Genomic DNA, 26,703 nt, shown 5'->3' on the forward strand with positions numbered 1-26,703 from the left:
CATCTCCAGTGTGGGGAATGGCTTAGCTTGATCAGGTTCAGAACTCCCCAGAGGAGAAACCTTTCTTACTCTGCTCTGAATTTCCCAGGGCTCTCTGAGGAGTCAGCAGAGCGGAGACGATGGTGGAAGGCGTTCGGGCCTCTTCTCCCTTTCTTCTTCTTTCCACTGACAGCCAGGTCCAGGAAGGAGTGGTGATCAGCTGGGGTCTCCCCCAGGGATCTGGAATCGTGCCTCAGAGTGAAGCTGGTTCGCTGAACTCTGCTACATCCGTGTAGAGGAGGTTAGTTTTGACCTACTGTGCCCCTTGGGAAAGCTTACCTTTCTCTTCTCGGCCATAAGTATGTAACATCAGTGAGGATACCCAAAACCTGCACGGGCCCATTAGCATCCTAGAACGCTCTATCCTCCCTGCATCCGGGCAGGGCTAGAGATGGGAGAAGGCAGGCCACCTTGTCCAGCCTTCCTCACACTTTCGAGTCCATCCACGTTACGTCATAGACTCTGGCTCCTACTGCTGGATTCAGAGGCCAAAGCAGGAAGAGGGATGAGTGGTCATGTAGCTCAGTGGGAGCACCCCACAGAGAGGGGAGGTGGCGGGCAGGGCTCCACATTCTTCCTGCTCCTCATTGCCAGACCACACACACTCAGTAAAAGGAACAAAGAGAAACAGACCAAGCACATTCATAAAAGGTTTTTTTTTTTTTTTTACTGAGTTGTTCAATCAGCTTCTTCGCTCTGCTGACTCCTCAGAGAGCCCTGGGAAATTCAGAGCAGAGTAAGAAAGGTTTCTCCTCTGGGGAGTTCTGAACCTGATCAAGCTAAGCCATTCCCCACGCTGGGGTCTCTGCTCATCCCCCAAATTGTTACCCATCCCCAGTCCGACAAAGCCATCGGGCTCAGAGAAACTGTTAGTGTATAAAGGAGAGGGCAGAATGATGGGGAAATTTTAGGAAAGGAAGTAGGAGACCTTGGTAGGGGACCCAGGGAGAAGAGCTTGGGAACAAGAGAGAGGTGAGAAATGAGGTGGAAGCGAGGAAGAGGGAGCAGAGGAAGAGCCCAGAGGCCCTTCTCAATATGGCTGCACCCTTGCTTTCTGTTCTCACTCCTATGGCTTCTATCATCCCTCCCTCTCACAAGGCTGGTCCTGCAGCCACCCACAGGCTCCACATCTTCTCATAGCATCCTTTCTTTTGTATGCTTTGCCTCTTCTTCCCAAAGCCCCCCCCCCCCCGTGCGTGTATGCTCATGCATGCATTACGTGTGTTCATGTGGCTGCAACTGAAGGCTACAGGTTGATGTCATTGAATCCCTTCATCAGTCACTCTCTCCGTTATTTCAGGCCAGCATCCAGTGACCCACTGAACCCGGAGCTTATGGGTTTGGTTAGTCTCGCCAGCCAATGAGCTCCAGGTTCTGTTTGCCTCTCCCCCAACCCCTAGCACTGGGATTACAGACACCCACCCTATGTCTGGACTTGAAGTGTCTATTAGAGATCCGAGCTCAGGTCCTCATGCTAGCAGGAGAAACACTTCATTGCGAACCATCCCCCTAACGTCCTTAAACCCATCATTCTTTTGGGGTCATTACCCACATCTGTATGGTGAGGCCTCTGTGGTCACCTGTAGCCAGGCACAGGCTCCTATGGTTACTGGCTGCTCTGTCTGAGTTGCTGCACCCCCAGATGGCTGTATATTCTGCCACCCCCACCTACATCCCATGGATTCAGGAACTCTGGATTTTCTGAGTCTAGCACAATCCCAAAAAAGGAGGTACCCCCAAATCCAGGCTCCAAAGTGTTTCAGAGAACGAGAGAGAGAGAGAGAGAGAGAGAGAGAGAGAGAGAGAGAGAGAGAGAGAGAGAGAGAACACACCACAGAAGGAATTTAGGGATGCAGGAAGAGCAGAACAGTGGTTCTCAACCTTCCTAATGCTGCATCCCTCCAATACATGTCATGGTGCTTCCCCCAGGCATAAAATTACTTTTGTTGCTTCTCCATAACTGTAATTCTGATATTGTTACGAATCATAATGTAAATATCTGATATGCAGGAGATCTGATATGTGACCCCTGTGAAAGGGTCATCCCACCCCGACTCCATCCCCGGCTTGAGAACGGCTGCGAAAGAGGGAAGATGGGGCAGAGGAGGTGATAAAGCAGTAGATGGAAGGCTGGGGCATAGGGGCAAGAGCGTGGAGTGCTTCTGGTCTTCAGAGCATTGTGCTGAGCGTAGAGGAGTCCTCTGAACGCACAGGCCGCACAGGAGGAGCCCGCTTGACCACGCGCCGCGTCTCATCCCGGTTCTGCCACACATAGCGGATCAGATAAGCCACTACCAGTGTCAGCCAGCCCCCCATGGTGACGAACAGGGCCACATCCGTGCTCCTTCTGGTCCCACCTCGTCCAGTTCCACACAGCTCTTCCTCCCTGATGAGCAGAAGGAACTCGTGTCCCACGAGATCTGGTCGGGCTTCTGGACCACACACAATGCCTGTTCCAGAGCCTGGGGCCAACCTCACGTGCCTGAGCACTTCCTGTAGGGCACAGTCGCAGCGCCATGGGTTGGCAGACAGGTTCACTTGGATCTGCAGCCCCACGAAGGCTGCCACAGGCACAGATGCTAGCTGGTTGGCAGAGAGGTCGAGGTGGCGCAGAGTGGCCTCCAGGCCCTGGAAAGCAGCCCCTGAGAGATGAACAAGAGCATTATGAGACAGGTCTAATTCCTCCAGGGCAGGCAGGTGCTGGAAGGCTCCATCTGGAACTGATGCCAGCTGGTTGGCGTCCAGGTAGAGCTTTCGGGTGTCGTTGGGGATACCGTTGGGCACCGCGCTCAGGCCGGCCCTGCTGCAGCGGAATGTCTGTTCCCCGGCTTCTTCTGCTCTGTAGCAGCCCTGGGGCAGTGTCTGGGGGCTGGGCACAGAACCCCCTGTGCCTATCACCAGCAGGAGGGGCAGGAGGGGCAGGAGGCGAGGAGCTAGTAGGAGCATGGTCACAGATAAACATAATCCTGGACTGGAGGAGAAGCTGGGCAATAGATGAACCTATGACAGAAGAGCAAAGTTAGAATTCGAATGTCCCACTGAAGCTTTCTCCTGCTAGAGTCCCTCAGTGGAGTCTCTGGACCCAAGTCTCTTCTCTTGGGGCTTTCTTAGTCCTAGGTCAGTTGGTCTGTCCGACTATTCCTCTGTCTGTCTGTCTGTCTGTCTGTCTCTCTTCAACAGGACCCTGGGGGAAGGAGTCCCTTACACTTGAAACTTTTGGGTTCTATTGAGTCTAGGTTAATCTATGAGGTCCTTTTGTCCCTTTGCTCTCCTGAAATGAGCGGGGGGAGAGGGGGTATTTCCAAGCTATTTCTTCTGCTTGTATATTCTTTTCCCTCATTGAAATAAACATTTTTGTCCTCTACGTACCTGGATGACAGCCAAGGGAGGCCAGGTAAACCCCAGAAGGTCTGGTTGGCCCTGGTGTCACAAGAGTGATCTATTAGTGATAGATCCCAGGGTGTCCAGTCAGATTATACAAGTAGGTAGCGGGTACCTCTGGCCGGCATTCTGTGAGCATCAACTCCCTTTTCTGGAAGCATTTACCCCAGCCTGCCCCAGCTCCGTGCTCTTGGCTCAGCTCACCTTCCACCTTCCCTTTGCCTTCCCGCCTCTCACCCTGGTTAGTGGCTGAATCCTCTCCTGTGCTGCTGCCTCCCCCGCCCCCCCCGGAAGTAGTTCCCCTACCAGTAGGCTTTGGAGACCCCGCTTCCTCCTTCGGAAGTCCTGTTTGCTTGCAGCAGCTGGAAGCTGCGACCTGGGGCCCAAGAGTATAGAGTTTCCTGGCATGTGACTCTAGGCCCCAGGTGTCAGATACCTGAGCCATGGCCTGGCCAGGCAATGCCAAGAGAGAGCAGATCCCAGACCCTGATGTGTGGGAGACAGGCTTAGATTCCATTTAATGTCCCGGGCTATCCTCCTACAACTCAGCAGCGTTTATCTCCTATCAGCTGCTGGGAACTGCCTCCCAGAACCTCCTTTTCTTGCCCAGAGTCTGGCTGGCCAAAAGAATGGCGGCTTGGTTGCTTTGGGGTCAGAACCCTGCGATTCCACCTCAGCAACTTGCAACACAAGGCTCCTCTGGTCCATGCTGCGGGTCTTTTCCTCAGGAACGTCTTTAGAGGATGCCCCGAATCTTCACGGGGCCAACCTTCTTGACCACGAGGCGGCGCTGTGGTTCAGTTTCAGTTTGCTGTTTATGGTCTCTCTAGGAGTTGAAAGGGGTTTCTGAAGGCTCTTGAAGCCTGAAGTGGTGATTTATGAGTTTTCCTGCCAAAATTTCAATACCTAGCTAGAGGCCAACTCGGATGTTCCTGGACTCCCAGGATGGCATTTTGAGTTCTTCTTCAAGCCTGAGACCGGGATGACTTATTCTTCAAGGCCCCTTCATCCTAATGATTGTTTGCGGGCCCCACCGTTCTGCTGCCTCCCCTCTCCTGATGTTCAGTGAGTGGTGGGAAAGAAGGATTTGAGGTCTGCAGAGTGTTCTGTGTGTACCTCTGAGCCCTCGTGTCTGCACAAAGGCTGAATGTGGAGAGGCTCCATGTGGAATGGACGTGACAGAGCTTGTGGCAGTGAAGTGCGAAGAGCTGCTGTTTTTACATCTTCCAGAACCGTCTGAGTTGACTTTATGATTGTAACACCAAGACAGGTTTTCTTGCTCCAATCACCTGCTGTGTTTTTCAGGGGCAGGGGTGACCCGAAGACATGGATGTGGATGGCTAGGGTCACAACACCTTAGGGGGTTGTCAAGTGACCTTTCACAGGGGTCACCTAAGACCACTGGAAAGCAGATATTTACATTACTTTAACATAACAGTAGCAAAATTACAGCCATGAAGTAGCAATGAAATTAATTTTGTGGTTGGGGGGGTCACCACAACATGAGGAGTTGTATTAAACTCTCATAGCATTAGGAAGGTTGAAGACTTGCTGGGTTGTTATTAGTAGTAGTAATATTATCTATTTATATTTTGATATATTTTATATTTAATATATATTTATTTAAATTTTGAGATATTGTCTCACTATGTAGCCCAGGATGGCCTTGAACGCACTCTTCTTCCTTGGCTTCCCAAACCTTGTTGGTGTTTCATAAGAGTTTATGTTTGATCAGACACATAACTGTAGAGTCCGGTGAAAAATGAAATGAGAGGCCTTTTGTTTACAAACTTAAGAATTTCAAGATTGTAATAGCAAAGTGCAAAACCCAGCCCAAGTTTTCTGCAAGCATTGATGTGGGCTTTCCTGGAACCACGGACACTGTATCATGAGACTGACTTACTTTTGAAAATGCAGTTTTAGAAGTGTGATGGGGCTGGGACCAGATAGTAGGGAACCATATGTTATCACTTCTGGGGATGTACTCACCTCTGACTCATCTTTGTGATGTTGGAAGGTGCATTTCTCAGGTTCATGTCTGTTTGAAGATCAGGTGATATATATATATCACACATGCACACTTTCTTCTTTCTTTCTCTCTTTCTTTCTTTCTCTCTTTCTTTTTTTTTTACATTTGTTCTGTGTGAGTTGCTTTCGAGTTAAGGCTAGACACTCTGCCACTGAATACTTGGAAAGTAAATTTTCGAGCCTCCTTATCCTGGCAGGGAGATTAGTCAAGGTCCAGGGGCTGAGCCTGGCTGTTGCTGCAGAGTTATCTTCATGGACTAGGTCATCTGCCAAGCCAGCATGGGACTGGCTTGTGCCACAGGGCAGTTAAAAGAGCAGCTGGCAATCCGCCTACGGGTGAGGCCACCTGGAGCTGTGGTTGTGGTTAATAAAGGGAGACCAAGTGCAGGGCCAGGAAATGGGAGATCCGAGGGGCTCGGAAACTGTGCTTAGGACCATGTACACTACAGCGTGTAGACCAATAGAAGTCAGAGGAGAAGATGTGCTTGGCCATTTTTTTTTTTTTAATTCTTTAATCTTTTTTTACAGTCCAGTCTTTATCCCAGTCCTGGTCCGCCCTCTGACTGGGATGACTGTTCCTCATCCCATACCTCCTCCCCCCAGTGTGCAGCCATTTTAGACAAAGATTTATTTGTATTATTTTTTAAAAAGCACGTGTGTGTGTGTGTGTGTGTGTGTGTGTGTGTGTGTGCTGTGTATGTGTGTGTTTTGGGAAGTGTGTTCACCTGAGTACAGATACCTGAAAAGAATGTCAGATCCCCTGGAGCTTGAATTACAAGTGGTTTTGAAAAAATGGTCAGGGGTTCTGGGAACTGAATTCAGGTCCCCTGCACAGAGCCATCTCGGCGCCCTCCTCACTTTTGGTTTCTTCGTGCAGTGAGGACTTCCTGTCAGCATGATGCTTATCATAATTTTTTTCAATCAATCTATAGAACCTATCTTTATGGACTTTACAAAAAAAAAAAAAACCTTTCAGTGTAGACACATCAGATCTGTACGTAGCTTATTTTGTTCCTGAGGAGGCGATTTATGTAAGCTTCATTGTGCCCACGGGATTGAGTTAACTAGAATAGTTTTCACCAAATTGTGCTGTGTTTAAGGATCCCTAAAATAAGCCATTTGGAGTCAGACTCCCGACGTTTGAAACAGTGTTACTGGCTACTCAGTAGCTGCCATTGTGCTGAGCTGCCTTCTTGACTCCTGTTGTCTCTCTGCTGCCGTGAAGGTTTCAGAGCCCCCAGCCTGCACCTCCTTGATTCACTACGTGGGAAGGTAAGCCCCTCCTTTAACTTCGCTACACAATAGGATATTGACAGCTTTGAAACCAACTTGTATGGATAAAGAAAACATGATAAGAGGTATGCAATGGAGGGGTTTTTGCTTGTTTGTTTTTGCCATAAAGAAGAGTAAAATTATGCCACCATTTCAAGAAAATGGATGTTAACAGGAGATCATCACGTTGAGTATAAAAGGAAGATTCAGAAAAGCTGAATGTTCAAATGTTCCTCTCATATGCAAAACCTGTACAACACACACACACACACAAACATGGCTACCTTTGGTGGGTCTCAAGTTACATCTCAGAAAGATTCCTATAAAACTAACTCTCTCTCTCTCTCTCTCTCTCTCTCTCTCTCTCTCTCTCTCCCACTCTCTGCTTCTCTTTTTCAGAATGAGACAAATGTGGTTACTCCAGACAGCCTTAGTTGAAATTATAGTCTGATAAGGTGGGGATTCAAGGGACTCTGATTCACAGAAAATGGCAAGGCTGAACCTGGGAGGGAAAATGGCCCTGGGGCATGTTAACTGCTGGGATTCCTGACTCTTGTGAGAAGTGTAGACTCCTGCTCAGCTCTGGTGAGAAGTGTAGACTGCTGGGTTGAGGGGATCCTTTTCCTCCTGTGTCCTTAAGGTTTTCCTTATCTTTCTATCCCACCCCACCTCAGTGTACATCTCCTAGGGGGTATGCTTCACTCTCCTGTCCTGGGTGTCTGTACGTGTCTGAGGAACCCAGAGGATGAAGTAGTGGGCGTTGTCTGGGAACATCGCCTGGGGAAGGCCTCCCAGTGAGGATAACTGCTGAGTGGGAGCTTTGGGGATGACCAGTTAGATATAAGAGAGGAAGGAGAGGGATTGGAGACAGGCACAATCAAGGGAGTGCAGGTGTGTTCTGAGAATGAAAGCCCTGAGGTGCTGCTGGTATGTGTGCAGGAACACAGCTGGTATGTGTGCAGGAACACACTTCAGTTGTCAGCTCTTCTTCGTGCAGGAAACCTAAATATACCAGTTAAAACTCAGGTAAGCAGCCTGACCCCGGAAGCAGAGCCACGGTCTGTAGGGTAAAGGCCTTTGTCCTGTGCTGAAAATATAGCAAGTATCCAACAATGCTTGTTGGAATTGTTCTTACAAGAAGGGTTAGCTAGCCTCAGGCAGGGGGAGCAGTGGTCTAGGGGTGGAGGCCACCCAGATGTTGTAGCTAGGTAAGGCCTCTTAGGAGCAGTAACTCTGTTGGGAAGGTAGCAGGGTGGGTCTTGTGAAGCTACTGAGTTTTATATCCTCTGTCTCTGCAGCCTGTCCAGTGTCAGTGGCCACATCAAGGAACGTGCAGACTGAGGAATATCTTTCTGTCTTTGGTACTCAGAGACAGGGGCGTTGAAGTTCTGTTTGGTTTTACCTCCCTTTCCTATGCTCCCAGAAATAAGACCCATACTGAAAATATACTTACAAATACCTCGGCCATATAGCTTGGCTCTTCTCTGACTAGAATCATAACTTAAGATAACCCATTTATTTTAACCTATATTCTGCCACATGGCTGGTTACCTGTGCTCAGGTATCAAATGTCCATCTTGTTACATCTTCCTGTGAATCTCACACCTGGCTCTCTCCTTTCTCCTCCCAGATGTCCCACCTTTATTTTCTGCCTAAGCCATAAGCCATAGGCTTCTTCATTGACCAGCGATGCAGCCATACAATATACAAGATATTCTCTCTACAGAAGGGTTCTGGTGCCTGGCACTGGCTGGAGGCCCAGAGGTTTGGGCCGGTTAGTTTCCCCCTTCTGCAGCCCATGAGAGCCCACTGTTAGACAGGACACAAAGTAAGAGAGGCAGGCTGCTGCTGAATTTTTTTTACCCCCAGCTTCTTCCCCAAAGTGGTTCCCAGGCCTGGGGTGCCTCCCCCAACCCAAACAAAAGCATAAACACAACCTCACACAGCTTTTCTTCCTTGCCTTTCTGCAGAAAGTAGAGAGTAAGGTGGAGGGGGCAGAGGAAGGAGTGGTATTTGTGGCCCAGTGCTCCTGTTGACAAGACAGAACATATGGGTCTTCACTTCCCAGTGGCCCTCTTCCCAGCATCTACTGTAGCTTCCTTTCAAAGAATGTGTTCCTTGTCTACCGTCCTGCATGCAGGTGGCCATCCTGGCCATCATCCACCAGGTTGTATATGTGTCTGTCACAAGCAGGGCCTCCCAGCCCCAGATGGAATCACTCCAAGGCTGGAGAACGTGTACAAGCCTGCTCAGCCAACCGAGCAGCTCGCACAGGGCTGGGAGAGCTTGTGATATTTAAAAAAAAAAAAAAAAAAAAAAAAACAACCCACACATTCGATAAAATATTTAAAAGTTATATCACATTACATAGAGGTTGAAACTGGAGAATGAAAAGATCACCCTGAATCCATCACCCTAATATGAGGTCTCTTTTCTTTCACTGACTTTCCATAGCCTAGTAAAGACGTCAGCATTCCAACCTGGAATGGACCAATAGCAGACGACCTACACTGGGAACTGAACTATGTGCCAGGGCCGTTCCAAGTACTTTACACTTATCGACCCCATTGATCTTAGCAAATGAGGTTTTTGTGATCATTACCATCTCCATTTAGAAATGAGGTCACTGAAGTACAGAGAGGGTCAGTGACTTAAGGTCACACGGCTGGTAGCTGGGAGCAGAGCGCTAAGCCAGAGCGATGCCGGAGTTTATTAGGACCACTCCAGTGTTGCTGAGTGTATCCATGGATTCAGACTCAGGTTTGCGAACTCCCTTTATTATGAGCAATTTCAAATACCAACCAAGTAGAGAAAATAATATTAGGAATCTTGTGACCCCATCACCCAGGCTTAATAATTATCATTGCACACAGTTTAATAATTATCAGTTTATGGCTGTTTATTTTCCCATGGCCCCTGTCCAAATTATTTTGTAGTAAACGCAGGTACTGTATCATCCATTCACAAATAGTTTAGAATACACCTATCTCTGTTTTCTTTGGCTGTTCATTTTATTTCTTTGTTTACAAACAGGATTTCTCTAGACAGAGTCTCTCTACTTAGCCCTGGCTGTCATGGAACTCACCATGGAGACAAGGCTGGCCTTAAACTCAGAGATCCACCTGCTTCTGCCTGGAGAGAGCTGGGGCTAAAGGCGTGCGCCACCTCTGTTCAGCTTTCCTCTCACAGTGTGTGTGTGTGTTTGATATATTCAGAGATATACTACATATCTCTGATTTGTTTTATCATTATTGTATATATGTGTGCTCATGTGTGGGTGCCAGGGCATACTCTCAGAGGTCAGAGGTCACTTCAACCCCTTCCACAGGGGTTCCAGGGACTGAACTCAGGTGGCTCAGTGTGTGTGGTAAAGGCTTTTACCCACTGAGCTGTCATCCTGGCTTGCAGTTTTTTGGTTTTTTTGTTTGTTTGTTTTTAATGAAAACGTTTATGGTGGGACCATATGCTGTAGAATGTACAAGTCCTTATTGTCATCAAATATCTGGTCACTATTCAATTACCTCTGACAATTAGAAATATACTTTTAAAAGTCGGTTTGCTTAAATCAAGACTCGAACAAGTCTTGGGGTGACACAGAGCTCACTTTAGCTGTTGTGTTCTCTGGAGACAGAGTCTCGTAGCGCTTGCTCGCTGGCTTCCAACTCACCACGTAGCTGAGGTTCATCTTGAACTTCTGCTGCTTCTGTTTCTACCTCCCGAGTGATAGGTTATTTCTCCACCGACACTGGCGCCGGTGAAATGAGCCCATTTAAGCCAGATTAGATTATATTAAAGACAGGCTTTTTGGGAGGCTGCACTCGGACAGGTAAGTTTACTGGTCCCAAGGACCAAAGCCAGGGAAGTTATCTTGGGGAAAGGGGGTTGGGAGTGGTGAAGAGAAAAGAAAGGGGTGAACTCATGCAGAGAGAGAAGAGGAAAGGAGAAAAGAGAGGAAGAGGAGGGGGAAGGGGAGGGAGAGAGAGGGGATGGGGGAGAGATCCAGCAAGCAAAATGTCTGGATTATATAGGGAAGACTCTCTAGGGGAAGGGCAGCCCAGCCCCTGGGCTGGAAAATTTAGGTTGGTGGCAGAGTATGGCAGGTAGGGACAGAAGAATGCTGGGAGAACCTGGAGACCAGGTCTGCTTTGATATGTAAAATATGCACCTAGGTCCCTTTCCCAGGGTCCTAAACCAAAACCTAAGTGCTGGGACCACAGGCATGGACCCCTAAGCCTGGCTCTTGAGTTTCAAATAGTCTTGCTATGTAGCCCAGGCTGTCCTCGAACTCACTGTGCTGCCCAGGTTGACTTCCAACTTGCGAGCTTCCTACCTCTGCTTCCCAGAACACACTTGTGTCCCTTGATCTAGGTTTTGCTGACAACATCCCTGAAAAGTGCTCAGTCTCCATCGTTATCTTTTCATATAACCTGGCAGATGAGTATCTTTTCATATTCCCATGCTGCCACAGTTTCTGCAGCCGTAAATGGTTTCGTGGATACAGCATTCCCTTTTTTCTTGGGCACTTACAGGGCTCTCAGGATTTCACTGCTATAGACATTGCTGGGATACATGGCCTCACACTCGGAGCCTTGTGCTGTACATGGGTTTGCTTTCTTAGATGTGGATACAATCATGCCTTCAGGGCATGGACAATTTATTTCCTTGGCACACGGTGCCAATCGTTTGTCCCAGGGATTGCGTGTTCCCCGGTACCATGTGCTCTCACTCTTCCTAAACAGTGTTCAGGCCGTCACAGATAGAGGATGTTTGTGGAGGACTTGGTTGTGATGAGGTAAGGAGTTACAGGAGATGATGACAAGGACTCCAGCTAACTCCAGTGGAATGTGAGCCATAACTTACCACACAGCAGAAGAGCCAGGACTTTGTTCATTCCCACTGTGGGGAAAAAACAAAACAGCTTGATAACAGGAGCTATTCATAGGCCATGACATAGCCAGTGACCTTGCCAAGGGAGTCCGAGTTAGTCAGAGTGCCTTGTTGAGATGTTGACCCTGTCTGGTCACCGAACTTCGCAGAGATGGGAGAAAACTGGCAAAGATCCAGAGCACAACCGACTTGATGGACAATGGAAGAATTCCAGGAAAAAAAAAATCAAAGGAATCAGGCAAGTTCACTTTGGAAAAAAAAACACACCCCCCCATTGTTTTGGCTCACGGGAGTAGGAGGTGGAGGTGGGGTGTGGGGTTGTGGAGTTGTGGAGGTGTCTCTGTGAGGCTCCCACCTCCTCCCGCAGCTCCCTGATGATGGGCGGGTCTAAGGACCCATGCTCCCCAGGTTGTCCCGGCAGGCCTTCTCCTTCTTGTCCTCGTACATTCAGTTCATCGTGCATTTACAGCCAGCCAGGTTGGCATGTTACGTCATCTAATCCTGTCATTCCAGCCTTGCCAGGATTTATGGGCACGAGACCGAGAAGGTGGGCGGGGGAAGGGGGGGAAGTAGAAACAACTGAAAGGAGGCCCTCTCCTGTTGACGTGGAAAGTGGGCGTGGCCTAGAAGAGCGAGCGAGCAATCTGGTTGGCTTCCTACGAGATAATAATAGGTGCTTTGTATTACATTCTTTTGAAATATCAAAACAACCTTGGAAGTAAGTTTTCACAGCTGTAAACCTGACATTAAGACAAGTAATCTGTCCAGGCTTACTCTGCCAATAAAGATGTACATGCACTATACGTACCTAGCAGTAAAGTCTGTGCCCTTCCTTTCAGAGCTTCCAGACATGAAAATTGCAGAACGGAGCCTCCCTACCAAAAGTTACACATAACCTCAGACAGAAGCTCAATGATTCTTACGTCTGTAAGATCTCTTCCTATGGTATAAATCCTATTTTATATCTGATGCGGGGAGATCCAGGAGTGAATAGACCCACACCAGCAAGGTTTAAGCATAAAGACTAGGTGGACCAACGATGCCCACGGGCTCCCATCTCTATCCTAAACACATGTACCCCAACTTTGGGTACATGTGGTCCCGGGGGTGAGTGAGTGGAACTCCTTCAGGGCAAAGGGGCGTGTTTCTCGGCTTCTAGAGACAATCTGGGGCCAAGGCAGTAAGGCCAGGTGAAAAAAAACCTCTGCACTTAGGGTCAGACTATTTCATCAGGGCCTTATTGCTAGTTACTTAAAATTCTGAGTCTTTGTCTACAAGACGAGACACGGACAAACCGCTTGTGCAACACTTGAAGGACGCAGATGCAAAAGCTGGAATTGTTAACGCACCAAAGAGACAGCATCTGATCTCTCTATTGCGTCAGGGTGAGACGTTCTACGCGGTGCCTACGCTCGCGGTGGGTTCGGGAGAGCCAGGTCAGGGAAAAGCCTACAACTCCCAAGAGGCGCCGGGCAGGTGGGTGAGGAGTCACCGTAGAAACTACACTTCCCAAGAGGCACAACGTGATAGGCGCGTGGCAGTGACGTCACGGCTCCGGCTCAGGGAGCTGATTCGGCCAGAGCTGCCAGCGGGGTGGCCACTGCCTCTGGTTTGTTACAGCTGCTGGAGCGGCCGCGGCCCGGGTTCTCGGGCTCCTCTCCCGGGCCCTCGACCTCCGGCCCCGCGCGGTGAGTCCATACGGGAGGCCTCGGAGTGGTGAAGCCCGAAGGCTCCACGGCTTGGAGAGCCGAGAGAGAAGGTTGCTGCTGAAGAGGCGTCCGCGCAGGAGGAGACCTGAGCTAGGTGGCTGGGGGTGGAGAGTGCATGCATCAGGCGAAGGAGTGCCGAAAGAAGAAAGTGGGAGCAGGAGGCCGGGGGTGGTACGTCCGGGAGGAGCGCTTCAGCTGGCGGGGTGGGAGGCGGGGAACGGCTGGACTTCTGGGATAAAGGTTTGGCCGCCTCCAGGGCTGAGTGTGAATGCGTGGAGATGGGGGTTGGGCCCCGAACCCTGCCGTACTGCTAGTGCGAGGTGCCAGGCTGCGGAGCAGAGCGGGAGGCTCTAAGGAAGTTCTCTTACACATAACCCTAAGATATCGAGGCCACTGTTTCCTCGCTCCTGACTAGTGGGCGTTCGCTTTCTTTCCATTCCCACTTTCCTGAGTCCAGGAGTCTGGGCTGGCGAGGACAAGCGTGGTCCTGCAGATTGAGGGTGGGCCTAGTGGAAGAGGCCTATTGTGTGTTGCATGAACTCCCTATTGGGATCCCCCGGGAACGCTTTTGCTGTATAAAGGGCCCGTCTTAAGCTGGGGAGGGAATTGGAAGTGCTTACCGGATGGTTACGCCGGGGGGATGGGGGCGGTAATCTAGTCTTGGCATGAGTGTCTAACAGACTGGCTTGGGCCTGCATGAAAAAGAGGCAAAGAACTATAGCCAAAAAAAAAAAAAAAAAAAAAAAAGTGGTTAACAGAACAGAGATGTTTCGGGTTTTGATTTGAGGCAGGTTATGAAATCACACCAGCCACCTGCCAGCTACGGTAGCAGAAGTTTTCAATCTGGCCACTCCAGACCTTTCTGCCTCTGCCAGTTTCCCATTCGCTTCTGGAAGAAAGGTCAGTTGTGTACTAATGGAAATACACGAAGCCGCAGGAAGGTCTCAGGAGTGCTTTTTCAGGGGATGGTGGAAGAGGGTGCAGGGGTCTCCTGAAGTTCCTAACCTGCTTTAAAAGACAACTAGCACCTAGGCTTTAGGAAGACAATTCCCATGGGCTCAACCTAGGCTCTCTTAGATGCTCTGTTAGTGCCACAAAGGAGTGGAGAGTCTTGTAATCCTGGGATACAGCCAGACTTTTGGCACTACTGAACTGGGCATGAGGAAGTTCTGTCTGTAGCTGTGCCACTGTGGGGCTGCGTTACGGGGAGCAGTTTCTGCTGAGACTTGGGAAACTTTTCTTCACCTTAATGGTCTTTTAGAGACTTCACCTCTCAATCCCTGTCCCTCACAGGGAGGATGTTACATAGTAGATGTCCCGGGGGCCGGCTCTGGTAAGGTAACTGAAGCCCTAAGGTCTGAGGAAGGTAAACAACTGGTTTTCTAGTTCCTTGGGGTTCTGTTGGGACCAGTTATCCATCTTAATGAGCCAGGAGTTTGGTCCCTGGAGTATGGCCACCTGGATGCACCCTAGGCCAACTCTTGGGTATGTTTGTTGGGAAACTGCTGTGGGCCATATCTCCCGAGGTGTGAGGAGACTTGCTTCCCTTATAGTTAAGTAATGAACTTCTCTGAGTGAATTCTGGCTCCTGTGGAGGAGGCACACCCGGAATCCTGGCTGGGTGAGAGATAGCATCTGAGTCTGGGGGTGAGGTGATTGCAGCAAGGTGAGGGAGCTGGGTTGGCACTTCCAGACTGTCTCCATCTGCTCCTTCTGTCTGTACACCTTGGAAAGGTGGAGTTGTTAGCTACAGTAATGGGTCTTTGCCACACAGGATCCTAAGGTAGGGAGGTAATTCAGTGCATGGGTACCTCCCATTTGCACTTTCTGCTGGTCAGTCAGTGGGCCCTGAGGAATCTGGAGACAGCCATGCTCCCAGGGTAAGGACAGACCATTCTTCCCTCTGGCCTCTGTGGGCTACTACCGTTGGTTTCTGGGCATTAAGGGCAACCCTTTTAGTTCCTTGTGGTATAGAGCTTCTGCTACCGGAGCTGGGCAAGAAAGGGGTGTTGTTACCTCACACCCACAGGCAGGTGCTGGGAAGGGAGGTCAGGTGAGACTGGGAAGGGAGGCATAGGAGGGAGGCCATAGGTAGTTTTGTGTCCTTGGGAGGGGAAGGCTGATCCGGGTACCACATCCTACCTGTGGGAACTGTAATGTCGGTCGGCTATGTGCTCTGTTCTGTCATCCTCCCTCTCTAGTGGGGTAAAGGGCTCGGGTGGCTTGGCATCGAATAGTGGCACGCCAAGAGAGTCAGCCTCAGCAGATGCCAAGTGGATGAAATGTCCCAGTGGATGGGTCATTTTGTGTGGAAATGTTTGTGGGTCTGAGTGAAGGCTGTCCCTGGCCTGCTTTTGCCTCTGCCCTTTTCTCCCTTTCTTGTCAGTCATCCTGGGCCTGGGCTTGAGGAAGTCCAGGATTGGAGAAATAGGGGTGGTGGGAAGAGTAACCCCAAAGTACTTCATTTGTGGTTGCTGTACTCACAGGTCTTCCCTGCTTCTTGCTCTTTTGGGAAAGAGCTTAGGGTGGTGGATATCTTCTATCAGGTCTTCAGTGAGAGAGCCAGCAGAGGTATTCTGAGTGAGAGTTCCAGGGCAGGCCTTTTTCTCTACTCCAGAAGGAAGAGGCCCTCAGGGGAACTGTAGGGAATGTGATTGGGGAATAGGCCTTGATGGCTATAGCCTGGGCTATTGATTGGGAGTCCCAGTGGATGATACATATGACAGCCTGTTGTTAATCCAGCCTGATGACAGGGAATGACTAGCATTGTGTTCATGTGGACTTTCTCCAGCTTCTGGGCTTGAGAATCAAAGGAGCGGAAGGTAGTGTAGAGTTCTCAGGGAATGAAAAGTCTGCCTCTCTGTGGGACTCTGGGTGTGAGGGGGCAGGGAAAGTGGTGTGACCTGTCTCACCTGTGTTGCTCGTTTGCAGAGCAGCAGTCAAGAGGGGTGGCAGAATGAATGTGGGCACAGCACACAGCGAGGTGAACCCCAACACACGGGTGATGAACAGCCGCGGCATCTGGCTCTCCTACGTGCTGGCCATCGGGCTGCTGCATGTCGTGCTGCTGAGCATCCCCTTTGTGAGCGTCCCTGTCGTCTGGACCCTCACCAACCTTATCCACAACCTGGTAAGATCCTGCTTGCCACCTGCCTCCCACCATACGGGCGGTTCTAGGCCAGAGCTGAGAGATAGGAGGAGCTTGTAATGGGACAGACAGCAGATCCTGACAACATCTGTCACCAGAGCTAAGGCCCAGCTCTTATCTCTGCCTGGCTCCCCCTTGTGGGCTGTAGAATTAAATCTGCACCTTGCCTGCACTTGTCTCCAGAGTGGGGTGGCTGGCGCCTTTGGAGGACAGCCAACTGAGAGCTGAGTCCAGTCTGCGCTGAGCTTGTCCCCAGGTCCCAGGAATCTGGTGCAGAAACATTCTTTTCCCAAGTTAGGATCTCATGATCTTCGGTGCTCCCTAAAACCTTCTACCTTGTACCCCACTTTTGAGCAGGCAGGGGTTAGCTAGCATGTAGAGACCTCAGTTGGGCTGGAAAGACTGCCTTGCTGTGTCCATCCCTCACTTACTTTCCCCTTGTTCTCCCACCAAGCTCAGGTGCTCTTTCTTATGTTAAGGCTGCCTTCATGAGTTACTGCAGCAGAGCATGTGGCCGTCCACCCGGGGCTGTTGCTGTGATGGGTTGGGGAGCCAGGCTGGGAGGCGTCTTGTATGTTCTGATGAAGGCTCCTCTTTTCAGGGCATGTACATCTTTCTGCACACCGTGAAAGGGACACCCTTCGAGACTCCAGACCAGGGCAAAGCAAGGCTGCTGACCCACTGGGAGCAGATGGACTATGGGGTCCAGTTCACGGCCTCTAGGAAGTTCCTGACCATCACGCCTATTGTACTGTGAGTACTTGGGCTATGGGGGAGTAAGCAGAGGTAAACTGGTGGGCTCTGCTGGCCAAACCCTCCCCAGCTCTGGCCCTTGGTGTGTGGATGAGCAGCGGGAGGGAAGAGACATATCCTTGGGTCTCACACGGGGCCTTGGCCTCCCTGGCCCTATCTTTCCTCACTGTGTGCGTGAGACAGGCCCGTAGGCTGAAGTAAGCTGGGGTGGTCAGGAGGGCCTTGCTAGCTAGAGACTTGTCACCTCACTTCTTACCTGGGGACCCACATTGCCTGTCTGCCTCCCTCCCTCCAGGTACTTCCTCACCAGCTTCTACACCAAGTATGACCAGGTCCACTTCATACTCAACACTGTGTCCTTGATGAGTGTGCTCATACCCAAGCTGCCCCAGCTTCATGGAGTCCGGATCTTTGGAATCAATAAGTACTGAGGCTGCAGCCCCTTCCCCAGCCGGGTTGGCAGGGGAAGGGTGGAAGGCCTTGGCTGTGATGCTGCAGACAGAGCCTCTGGACACTGCCAGAGATGGGGGTGTGCCCTGGGCCTGGCTTCCCCCTCGCTTCCCCAGTAGCCGACTTGGAGTAGCTTGTAGTGGGGTTAGGGTGGGGCCTTTGGGCTCTAACCCATTCTGAAGTTTTTGATCTTTTCCTTTTGCCTTTTGAATAGAGATGCCATGGGGGTGGTCAGGAAAGGGGCTGGGCTCTCTGGCTGACTGTGGGCCTGAGAAGTTAGGACAGGAAGCCAGGAAAAACCCCTGTTGGCTTGTTTACCCTCAGGCAGCCATAGCACTTTAGCCCCCCGAAAAGGGGGCAGAGGGACGGTACAGCTTCTGCATTGATTGCCCTCAGTCCTTCGGTGTATGAGGTGAGATTCACTGTTCTGTATGTATCAGGACCCTGAGCGAGCGGCCTCCGCCCTCCAGGCAGAGAGCTATCGGGCTTTGTTCACTTCCTTGCAACCCACGATGAGCTGTAGGGCAGGGGAGATTAGGACAGGAAGATGGGTCGGTGGGTCACCTAGAGGTGGGCACAGGATGCTGCCACCCTAGTCCTGGGGAGGGGAGTTCTGAGCAGGGGTCGGGTGGGGATAGTAGGTTTGGTCTTAGAATGGACAATATAGCAGCAGCCGATATGGATCACTGTAAAAAAAGAGGTCTGGGAAGGAGAAGCCAGACTCAGCCTCCTTTGAGGTCTGGGAAGGAGAGCTGCCATGGAGGGTTAATTTACCCACAGGATGATGCTGATGGGGAAGGAAGGCCTGGGCTGGAATGAGGCACAGGCTGGAAGAGGCCTGTGAGTCCTCAGAAGCAGGTCTACTGGGACACTTCCCTTAGAGGTGTGAGGAAGCTTAGCCGGGCTGTCCTTAGGTTCAGCTTGTGTTCTGGTGTAGCGTGTGCTGGGGCAGTGCCTCTTGTGTGGCTTGCATGTTAATGAATGGTCAGGAGGCCACCTCCACATGCGGTCAGTGGTCTCCACAGTGCTACAGGATCCCTGCCCAAACAAGGCAGTAGTAGGGACAGCTGCAGGCACTGTCTCCTCAGCCCAAAGAGAGGCAGGGCACAGAGCCTGATGCTAGGCTGGAGAGGAGCTGTCTCTCCCCTCGCTGGTTCGACTGGGGCATGTTCCTTTGGAAATGTGTGGCTGCCCAAGCCCTCTCCCAGGGGCTAGAGGGGGGTCACTCACCTTTCTCCCAACCCTCATTCCGAACCCCATGTATCATAGGGAACTTTCACCTTCTGGTCTTTCTAAGCAAAGTGTGAATAGGATTTTTACTCCCTTTGTACAGTATTCTGAAAAACGCAAATAAAGAGCAACATGTTCTGTTGACCTTGTCTGGCCTCTTCGTCCTGTTGGGCCCTGGGAGGAAGGCTGACAGTGTGGCCAACTGCAGCTCCTGCCTGGATGGTGGTGGGGACTCTGCAGCTGCTGGTCTTTTTCCAGGTCCAGGAGAGAAAGCCAAAGGGGGTGTGAGGAAGATGGTGCAGACTCTGGTCAGAGTGGAGTCCTGCTGTCCTCAGTTGGCTCTGAGCTTCTGGCTTTATAGGTCTGGCTGGGGGAGTTGGGAGTGGGGCTTGGTGGCCAGGAAGGTCAGTCCAGACATGGCTTTACAAGTGCAGTGGGGTGGGGGTTACCTTTGGTTCTCTGGTTTCCTTCTGGCACTGTGGCTCTGTTCTCACTTCGCACCTTGGTCATTTCCAGCCAGTTCTTGTTTTGGGGAGGGCCGGTCTTTGTGCCTTCTTCTTTGAGGATTAGGAGGGGAGTAGGGCTCAACTATGGCTTCTGCTAGCATTGCTAGGGGAGGGAGGAAGCGCTATCCCGAGGACACTGGCCTCTTAGGGTGTTCTGCGTACTATCTGCTGCTCCATGGACAGTGCAAAGTTTCAGGCAAGCGGAGAGGCTCCCTTCCCAGCAGGCTGGCTCCACGGCCCTGGCCCATTGTCACGGCGTTCTTGGAGTGGGAGTGAAAGAAAGTGAGATTGTCGTCTTCATCTAGCCACACTGTCCCTCTTCCAATAGAGACTTTGTGGTGTTGTGTTCTGAGCCCCTCCGTGTCCCCTTCGCCCGCGAAAGAGACACATGAGGCAGTGTTCGGGTGGTTACCACAGCGAGGTTTTATTCTTGTATCAGCAGAAGTGGAAAAGACCCCAAGCCCGGAAAAGGCACTGCTATATGCACCCTAGAGTGGTGTGTTCACTTCTGATTGGCTGTTCACTCATTACCCATAATACGCCCCGGGATGGGCAGTGACTTTGGTGCGCTTTTTGCCTTTTGCACCTGCGTAGTAGTTGTTTACTTGTGGGAGCACAGGATGCCCGCGCCATCTTGTAATGGTGAATGTTGTCACGCTCACGTGGCTCCTAACAGTGTTGGGAGAAGGGCTGCCTGCCACTGGGCTCAGTCTTGGGTGTGGGGCAGACCCACTTGCTTCCTTGGCCTTTAAGCCAGTCAGGGCAAGGTGCCAGGGTACCTGGACAGTGACCTTTGTTCAGATCCCTGCTTTTCCACTTGGAGCTCCATGGTCTTACCCAGTCGCCTCTCTAAGCCCAGTCTTCTGTTGGTGAGGGAAGTGCCTTTTCAGGCTGATATGGGCATGAGCATAGTGCCTGGGGTATAGCCCGTAGTTCAGTAGCTGTGTTATGGTGGTTACCGTCACTGCTTCCTCTAGTGTGCTTTGGATGGAGGAATTGGGGTGGGGTTGGGGGCGACAGACGATAGGCTGGGCACACTCTAGCAGTTATCTCTGAGATAGGATAGAGGTGAGGCCAGGAGACCGCTTGGGAGGAGAAGGCAATGAAGATGGGTGGTGTCTTCTTCATTCACCTTCTCCCCAGAGTGTGAAGAGAAGAGGGTCTGAGGAGGGGCATATGGGAATGTGTCCTATTTGAGGCTGAGTACTTACTGGACCAACCTGATTCTGTAGCTGTTGGCTACGGTTGTGTTTGGTCTTCAGTGGATTATCAGAATTTCTCACATGAGTCAAAAGGGCAAGATCTCTCTTGGCCTTTTCTTTCCATGTGGGCTATAATTTGCCTTATCTAAAGACCTGAGAGGCGGGGCTCCTATGCTTACTCGGATTTCTAGGAGGTACTCATGTTGAGGACTTTCAGGTGCCTATCATAGCACCGGAGACTCCAGCAGGGAGCTATGCAGAGGTCTGATGGATTCTGACTTTTCATTTCAGGTAGGAAGCTGAGGGTGATGCATGTGAGACAGGCCTGTGGTTCTGGACACTGTCTCAATCAATACCTGGAATTCCTAGACCAGAAGAGAATTGAGAGCAGATTACCATGATCAGACTGGGGAAAAGGGCAGTGGGTGGGTCGATGCCTGGGCTAGACGTAAAGGCATTAGGAAAAGGTGACAAGAGGTAGGATACAGGTGTCAGTGGTCATGGAAACTCAGGAAGCTTTTGCTTTCTTTCTGGGGATGGCTTAGCACCCTGTCATTGGGGAAGGGTTGGTGGGGAAGTGCAGGGATCTGAGCCAGAGCCAAGAGAAGAAATAGCCAGGTTAGGACTGATTACCTGAAGCCCAGTGTTCAACACAGCTGAGAGTCTAGCCTTGGAGAGTCAGCAACTTTGCTCTGAAGAACTTCAGAAAATGGGCATCACCTTTCCCATGCGGGGCAAACCCCATTTTGCCTCAGGTTCTATAAAGGGCAGAGGAGATTTGGGATCTGCGGTGGTCACCTTTACTGGGTCTTGATTGCCTCGCTTTCAATAAGCAGAGGGGATGGATCAGCTGTCAGTTCCCAGTTGTCCTGGGACTTTGGGCTCTTGCTTAACCCCAGGCTGTCAAAGGCAAAAGATTAAAAAAACATATGAGTCTGGGGTTGGAGAGATGGCTCAGTGGTTAAGACCACTGACTGCTCTTCCAGAGGTCCTGAGTTCAGTTCCCAGCAAACACATAGTGGCTCACAACCATCTGTAATAGGATATGATGCCCTCTTCCGGTGTCTGAAGACAGCTACAGTGTACTCACATACATACATGTAATAAAATATTTGAAAAAAAAAAAAAAAAAAACCAAAACAAAACCATGAGTCGAAGCCAGATGTGGTGATCTACCTGTAATCCCAGCACTGGGGAGGTGGAGGCAGGACAGTCAGAAGGTCCGGGTCATCCTTTACTGCATAGAAGGTTTGAAGTTAGACTGAGCTAGACAGACTGTAAAGTAAAATAAAGCAAAAGAACAACATCCCCGCCCCCCAACCAATACATTTCCCTTACATTTGGTCCAGGCTAACTGTATTTGAGAGTCACAGTTCTTTGAGAGTCCAGGACTTGGATTCTGAATGGAATGAAGAGGAAGAGGAGGAGGAGGAGGAAGAGGAAGAAGAGGAGGAGGAGGAGAAGGGTGCAGTCAAATACTGCTACTTGCTGAGAGGAATAGGTTCTGGGGATGGTGCAACTATCAGACAGACCTCACCTCGAAGGACATAGTGGACAGAATCCAGGACAAGGCACTATTTGGTAGGCTGCTTGCGGGACTCAGGTCCGCATACGGTAGGTGAGGAATGCCCAGCCAGGGCTTTGCCTGCTCCTGTTCTAGTTCATTCTCAGCTCCCCATTGCCATCCACTTTGTTTGTACACATGGTTGCACCTCCATAAAGACACAGGAAGGAAAAACAATACACAGAATCGTTGAGCAAGCAGAGATTTCTTCTTTTGTTTTTGTTTTTGGAGACAAGGTTTCTCTGTGTTGTAGCCCTGGCTGTTGTGGAACTCACTCTGTAGACCAGCCTGGCCTCGAACTCAGAGACTGACCGGCCTCTGAAAAGGCATGTGCCACCACCGCTGCCTGGTTCGACTTGCCTGCCTAATGCCATCACACTGTTTTGCTCTGCCTTGTAAACCCAATGCTTCCGTGTCTTCCCGACTGGGTTGGGAGTAACTCGTGATGATTACTAGATTTCCTCACCTGTCTGGAGTTCACACAGTAGGCGGTCAGCTGAAGAGAAGCACAGGGAAGGCCCCCTCCTGCTTTCATGGCTGGTTCAGTTTCTAACAGGGTGGGCGTGTTTACACTTTTTCCTTTTGCAAGACTCAAAGCTCAGAGAGGCTTTGCTGGTCCTTTGAACTGTCTTAACCACAGAACTGCTCAGGAAAGGCCTCCTGGGCTTCTCTAGAGTTCTTGAATGGATTCTTTCTAGGTTGAGGGTAGGATTCCTGGAAGGAGGGGAAGGTCATGGAGGATATGGAGATGTTTCCTCTTCTTCCTCTTCCTCCTCTCCCCCTTCTTCCTCTTCTTTTTCTTTGTCTCTCCTTCCCCCTCCTCCTCCCATCATCTGTGGTGGCAGGAACACACTGTAGACACTAAAGACTTCCCTTCCCACTGTGCACCCCCGCCCCCAACCCACAGCAGGTAGAAGGAACTGTGACAGGTGCGGTGTCCCTGGGTTTAGCAGCCTTACAGGCACTTAGCTGTCAAGTAAGGAGGTCACTGATGGACAGGGAGAGGTGTCACTGAGGCCCTGAACTCTTTATTCCTTCCACTCCCTCTATGAGGCTGAAGAAGCATTCAAAACAGTTAATTCAGGCTGGCAGTAGTGGCTTATACCCTTAATCCCAGCACTCAGGAGGCAGGGGCCAGGGGATCTCTGAGTTCGAGGTCAGCCTGGTCTACAGAGTGAGTTCCAGGACAGCCAGGGCTACACAGAAAAACCCTGTCTCAAAAAACAAAACAGCAATAACAACAGCAACAAAAAGCTCTAGTTCAGAAAAACATGCGCCTCTGGTGACAGAAAGCCCAAAGAAAGTGAGGAACTGTACACACAGAAATGTGACATCAAACTTGGAGCTCATTCCCTAGAGACATTAACCATGAAAACAAAGTTAGTATTCTGGGAGATGGGGCACAGAACAGCCAGCTCTGTGCCACCCACTGCAGGCCAAGGGGATGCCAGCCAAGACCCAGCCTTCTGAGCTCTTCCTTCAGGTCCCTTGGAGCACTGCTGGCTGGTCCCTGTGCTTTTCGGTCTAAGGAGGGGTGTGTTCCTCTTCAGAGCTGTCTAAGGATGGCCTCTTGTGTTCTTTTCTTGTTTTCTTTTTATGTTTGTTTATTTATTTATTATGTATGCAGCATTCTGCCTGCATGTATGCCTTCATGTATCCCAGAAGAGGGCATCAGATCCCATTACAGATGGTTGTGAGCCACCAAGTGGTTGCTGGGAATTGAACTCAGGACCTCTGGAAGAGTAGATAATGCTCTTAGCCTCTGAGCCATCTCTTCATCCCTTCTTTTTATTCTTTGAGACAAGGTTTCTTCTCCATGTAACCCTGGCTATCCTGGAACTCACTATGTAGATCAAGCTGGTCTTGAACTCAGAGTCTGTCTGCCGCTGCGAGTGCTGGATGTCCTAGCACGTCCAGTCTATCACTTGACATTCTTAACTTCGTGGGTACTCGATTCCTTGTCTGCCTCTTCGTAGGAGGCAGGAGGGGCTTGAGTCCTCGGTACGAATCCTGTCTTCAATATACACCTGTTAAATGAACAGTGGCGACAGCTTGGGGTTGGTGACAAAGGTTTAATTTCATCTCTGCCTTTGGTTTCACCTGTAGGACTGACTCGCAAACTTACCTAGGAGTCTTGATCCTTCCATGTGTAAACTGAGAATAAAAATGTCCACTTCATAGGAACGTTTGGGAGATCAGGGAAGATAACCGTGATATCTATCAGCTCAAGCTTCTTACTCCTTAGAACCCAAACACAATCACCAGCCTTGCCAACACGATCCTGGCCTATTGAAAGAAGCAGCTCATCTTTAAAAATGGCAGAGTATATGAGCAAGAAGCTGTGGGCACAGGAGGTGTGGCCCTGAACACACGAGTGGGTGGATGTGGATTGAGCCAGGCTCTGTACTCAGCCTGGAATGGTTGGCTGGTAAACCTGGAGGTGGAAGAGGAGGAAGGGAGGAGGGAGGAGGGAGGCCTGAGAGGGCTTGAGGGCCACGTGGGCTCTCAGACTGACCCAGTATGCAGTCACCGTGATATCAATCTGGCCTACAGGATCATTGGCGGGGGTGGTGGTGGTGGTGGTGCAGAGTGTGGGGACTGGGAGGGATGGGAAGAAGGCATGGATATAAAGACAGCTGTTTTCTTATTCTTTCTCCATCCTCTCCCCGCTCTCCCCTCAGTGCTGGTTTTTCTATTGCCTTCTGGACTGAAGCAACCTTTTCTCAAGAAGATGAGTGAGCCCTGTTCATCATTGTTGAATGAGCAAGGAGATTATTGTTAAGCAGAAGACAACACATGGCTGAGTCCGGTGCCACAGAGGTGAGAGCCACAGAGGGGAAATCTGCTTATGGAGAAGCAGCCTAGATGCACTGTTGGCTTAGGGACCTCGGGCTCCTTCTGGGGCAACTCTGACTTGCTGTGTGTCCTCCCTGAAAGCCTGAGGTCTACAGAGCACAGCTGAGCTCCTGGCTGTCTGCTAATGTCAGTGGGCTGGGACGAAGGGGCCACACTGACATATTCGCAAGCCTAGTTCTGAGGTGCTACTCTTGTTCTGTAGCCTCCTACATCCCGGTTTTCCTGACCAGGCTGTAAGGTCTGTGGCTTTGAATGGGACTTTACCTGTGCCCCAGGCAACAGCTGTATTGCCAGAGAGGCCTTGGGAAGGGATGGAGGGCGTGTTGCACCTTCTCTGGCAGTTGGCTGCTGCTTGAGTCATCCGGGCACAGCCCTGGGGCTGCCTTCTAAGGATGTGGGACGGAGTGCGTAAGAATCATTTCTACATAAGGGTACAGGCTCTCTGATGTAGACAGTGGCAGCTCAGAGTCCAAGAATAAATATGTCTGCCACTAGGAAGAGAATGCCTGCAGGTGTCAGAGGTGACCCAAGAGGTGACCCAAAGACCCTGAAGATCTTCCTGCCTTTGCAGAGAGGACTTACTGGCTATGTGTGGGGACTTACCTATCTTTAGTCCCACATACAATGTGGCAGGTTCCATCTCTCCTCAGGTCCATGTGATGTGACACTACACTACCATTTGGTGGGATCAGCAAGAATGGCCTGGGGTGGTGTCTTAGTTAGGGTTACTATCGCTGTGATAAAACACCATGACCAGAGAGCAATTTGGACAGGAAAGGGGTTATTTGGTAAACACTTCCACATTGCAGTTCATCAAAGGGAGTGGGACAAGAACTCTTGTTGGAGGCAGGAACCTGGAGGCATAGATTTCCCCTTCCTTCCTCCTTCCCTCTCATCCCACCTCCCCACTTCTTTATACCTCTCAGGCTGGCCTTGAACTTCTATGTAGCTGAGGTTGACCTTGAACTCCTGATCCTCCTGTCTGCTCCTCCCTAGTATTGTGATTACAGATGTGTGCCACTACATCTGGCTCTGGGGACTACGCTTTGAATGCTGCAAAGTAAACAACCAAGCTTATTTCTGGATCTGGCAAATGGGAGTGAGCTGGGGAGATGGAAGCCAGGTAAATGGGTGATGTTGGGCATGTCCAGAAGAGGGAGCTTCATTTTAACAGAACAAATTAGTTTAGAAGAAGGGAAGAGATGGGGTATCATCCTCACCATCACCATCACCATCATCACCACCACCACCGCCACCATCATTATCACCATCATCACCATCACCATAACCATCACCATCATCATCATCATCAACAACAACAACAATCAGACTAAAGATCTAGCCAGGCATGGTGGCATTCTACTCTGATCCCAGTTTTTGAGGCAAGATCATCATGAAGAAGGGCCATCCTTGGCTCATAAGTGAGTTCAAGCCTGAGTTACATGAGACTATTTCAGGGGTGAGGGCAGCAGGGGAGGGGTGAGAGAGGCAAGGAACAGAGGACTTTAAAAATGAAGCCTGTTGGGCAGAGCGAGTCAGGTTCATAGTTTCTGCCTCTGTAAGAATGACTTTAAGAAGACAGAAAACTACCAGAAGTTTGAAGGCGCAGGTTCAGGACACAGGGAGAAGCCTCCGGGAACCAAATGTGGAGGACGGAAGAATGTGCTTGCTCCATCAC

General features: G+C 50.5%; 2 protein-coding genes across 10 annotated transcripts; one reads left to right on the forward strand and one right to left on the reverse strand.

Moving 5' to 3' along the window:
- Window positions 1-704: 704 nt before the first annotated feature.
- Lrrc3c (leucine rich repeat containing 3C) lies at window positions 705-4,175 on the reverse strand. 2 transcript variants are annotated; one of them, XM_034504523.2, is made up of 3 exons: window positions 3,727-4,175; window positions 3,409-3,459; window positions 705-3,039 (listed from the first exon to the last, which is right to left on the reverse strand). In XM_034504523.2, the coding sequence occupies exons 1-3, from the start codon at window positions 3,826-3,828 to the stop codon at window positions 2,209-2,211; spliced, it is 984 nt and encodes a 327-aa protein (XP_034360414.2). In that variant the 5' UTR covers window positions 3,829-4,175; the 3' UTR covers window positions 705-2,208. The 2 variants fall into 2 exon arrangements, with proteins under 2 accessions (XP_034360414.2, XP_076791944.1); XM_076935829.1 differs by lacking the exon at window positions 3,409-3,459.
- Window positions 4,176-13,037: 8,862 nt separating this feature from the next.
- On the forward strand, window positions 13,038-19,041 carry Ormdl3 (ORMDL sphingolipid biosynthesis regulator 3). Of its 8 annotated transcripts, none has more exons than XM_034506698.2 (4): window positions 13,038-13,295; window positions 16,253-16,446; window positions 17,066-17,217; window positions 17,513-19,041. In XM_034506698.2, exons 2-4 carry the CDS (start codon window positions 16,273-16,275, stop codon window positions 17,646-17,648), a joined length of 462 nt encoding a protein of 153 aa, XP_034362589.1. In that variant the 5' UTR covers window positions 13,038-13,295; window positions 16,253-16,272; the 3' UTR covers window positions 17,649-19,041. The 8 variants fall into 8 exon arrangements, with proteins under 8 accessions (XP_034362589.1, XP_034362586.1, XP_034362587.1 ...); XM_034506695.2 differs by having other exon boundaries at window positions 13,137-13,295; window positions 16,248-16,446; XM_034506696.2 differs by having other exon boundaries at window positions 13,197-13,487; window positions 16,248-16,446.
- The last annotated feature ends 7,662 nt before the right edge of the window (window positions 19,042-26,703 follow it).

Source organism: Arvicanthis niloticus, chromosome 6 (genome assembly GCF_011762505.2).
Source record: "Arvicanthis niloticus isolate mArvNil1 chromosome 6, mArvNil1.pat.X, whole genome shotgun sequence".
Lineage (NCBI taxonomy): Eukaryota > Metazoa > Chordata > Mammalia > Rodentia > Muridae > Arvicanthis > Arvicanthis niloticus.

What these genes read in the sequence shown, in the direction of transcription:
- Lrrc3c (XM_034504523.2), bottom strand. Translation starts at nt 3,828, where the DNA reads ATGCCAGGAAACTCTATACTCTTGGGCCCCAGGTCGCAGCTTCCAGCT. An exon ending in GGGGTCTCCAAAGCCTACTG is followed by an intron (nt 3,460 to 3,726) that starts GTAGGGGAACTA and finishes TTGTGACACCAG; the next exon opens with GGCCAACCAGACCTTCTGGG. An exon ending in CTCCCTTGGCTGTCATCCAG is followed by an intron (nt 3,040 to 3,408) that starts GTACGTAGAGGA and finishes CTTCTGTCATAG; the next exon opens with GTTCATCTATTGCCCAGCTT.
- Ormdl3 (XM_034506698.2), top strand. Translation starts at nt 16,273, where the DNA reads ATGAATGTGGGCACAGCACACAGCGAGGTGAACCCCAACACACGGGTG. An exon ending in CCAACCTTATCCACAACCTG is followed by an intron (nt 16,447 to 17,065) that starts GTAAGATCCTGC and finishes TCCTCTTTTCAG; the next exon opens with GGCATGTACATCTTTCTGCA. An exon ending in ACCATCACGCCTATTGTACT is followed by an intron (nt 17,218 to 17,512) that starts GTGAGTACTTGG and finishes CCCTCCCTCCAG; the next exon opens with GTACTTCCTCACCAGCTTCT.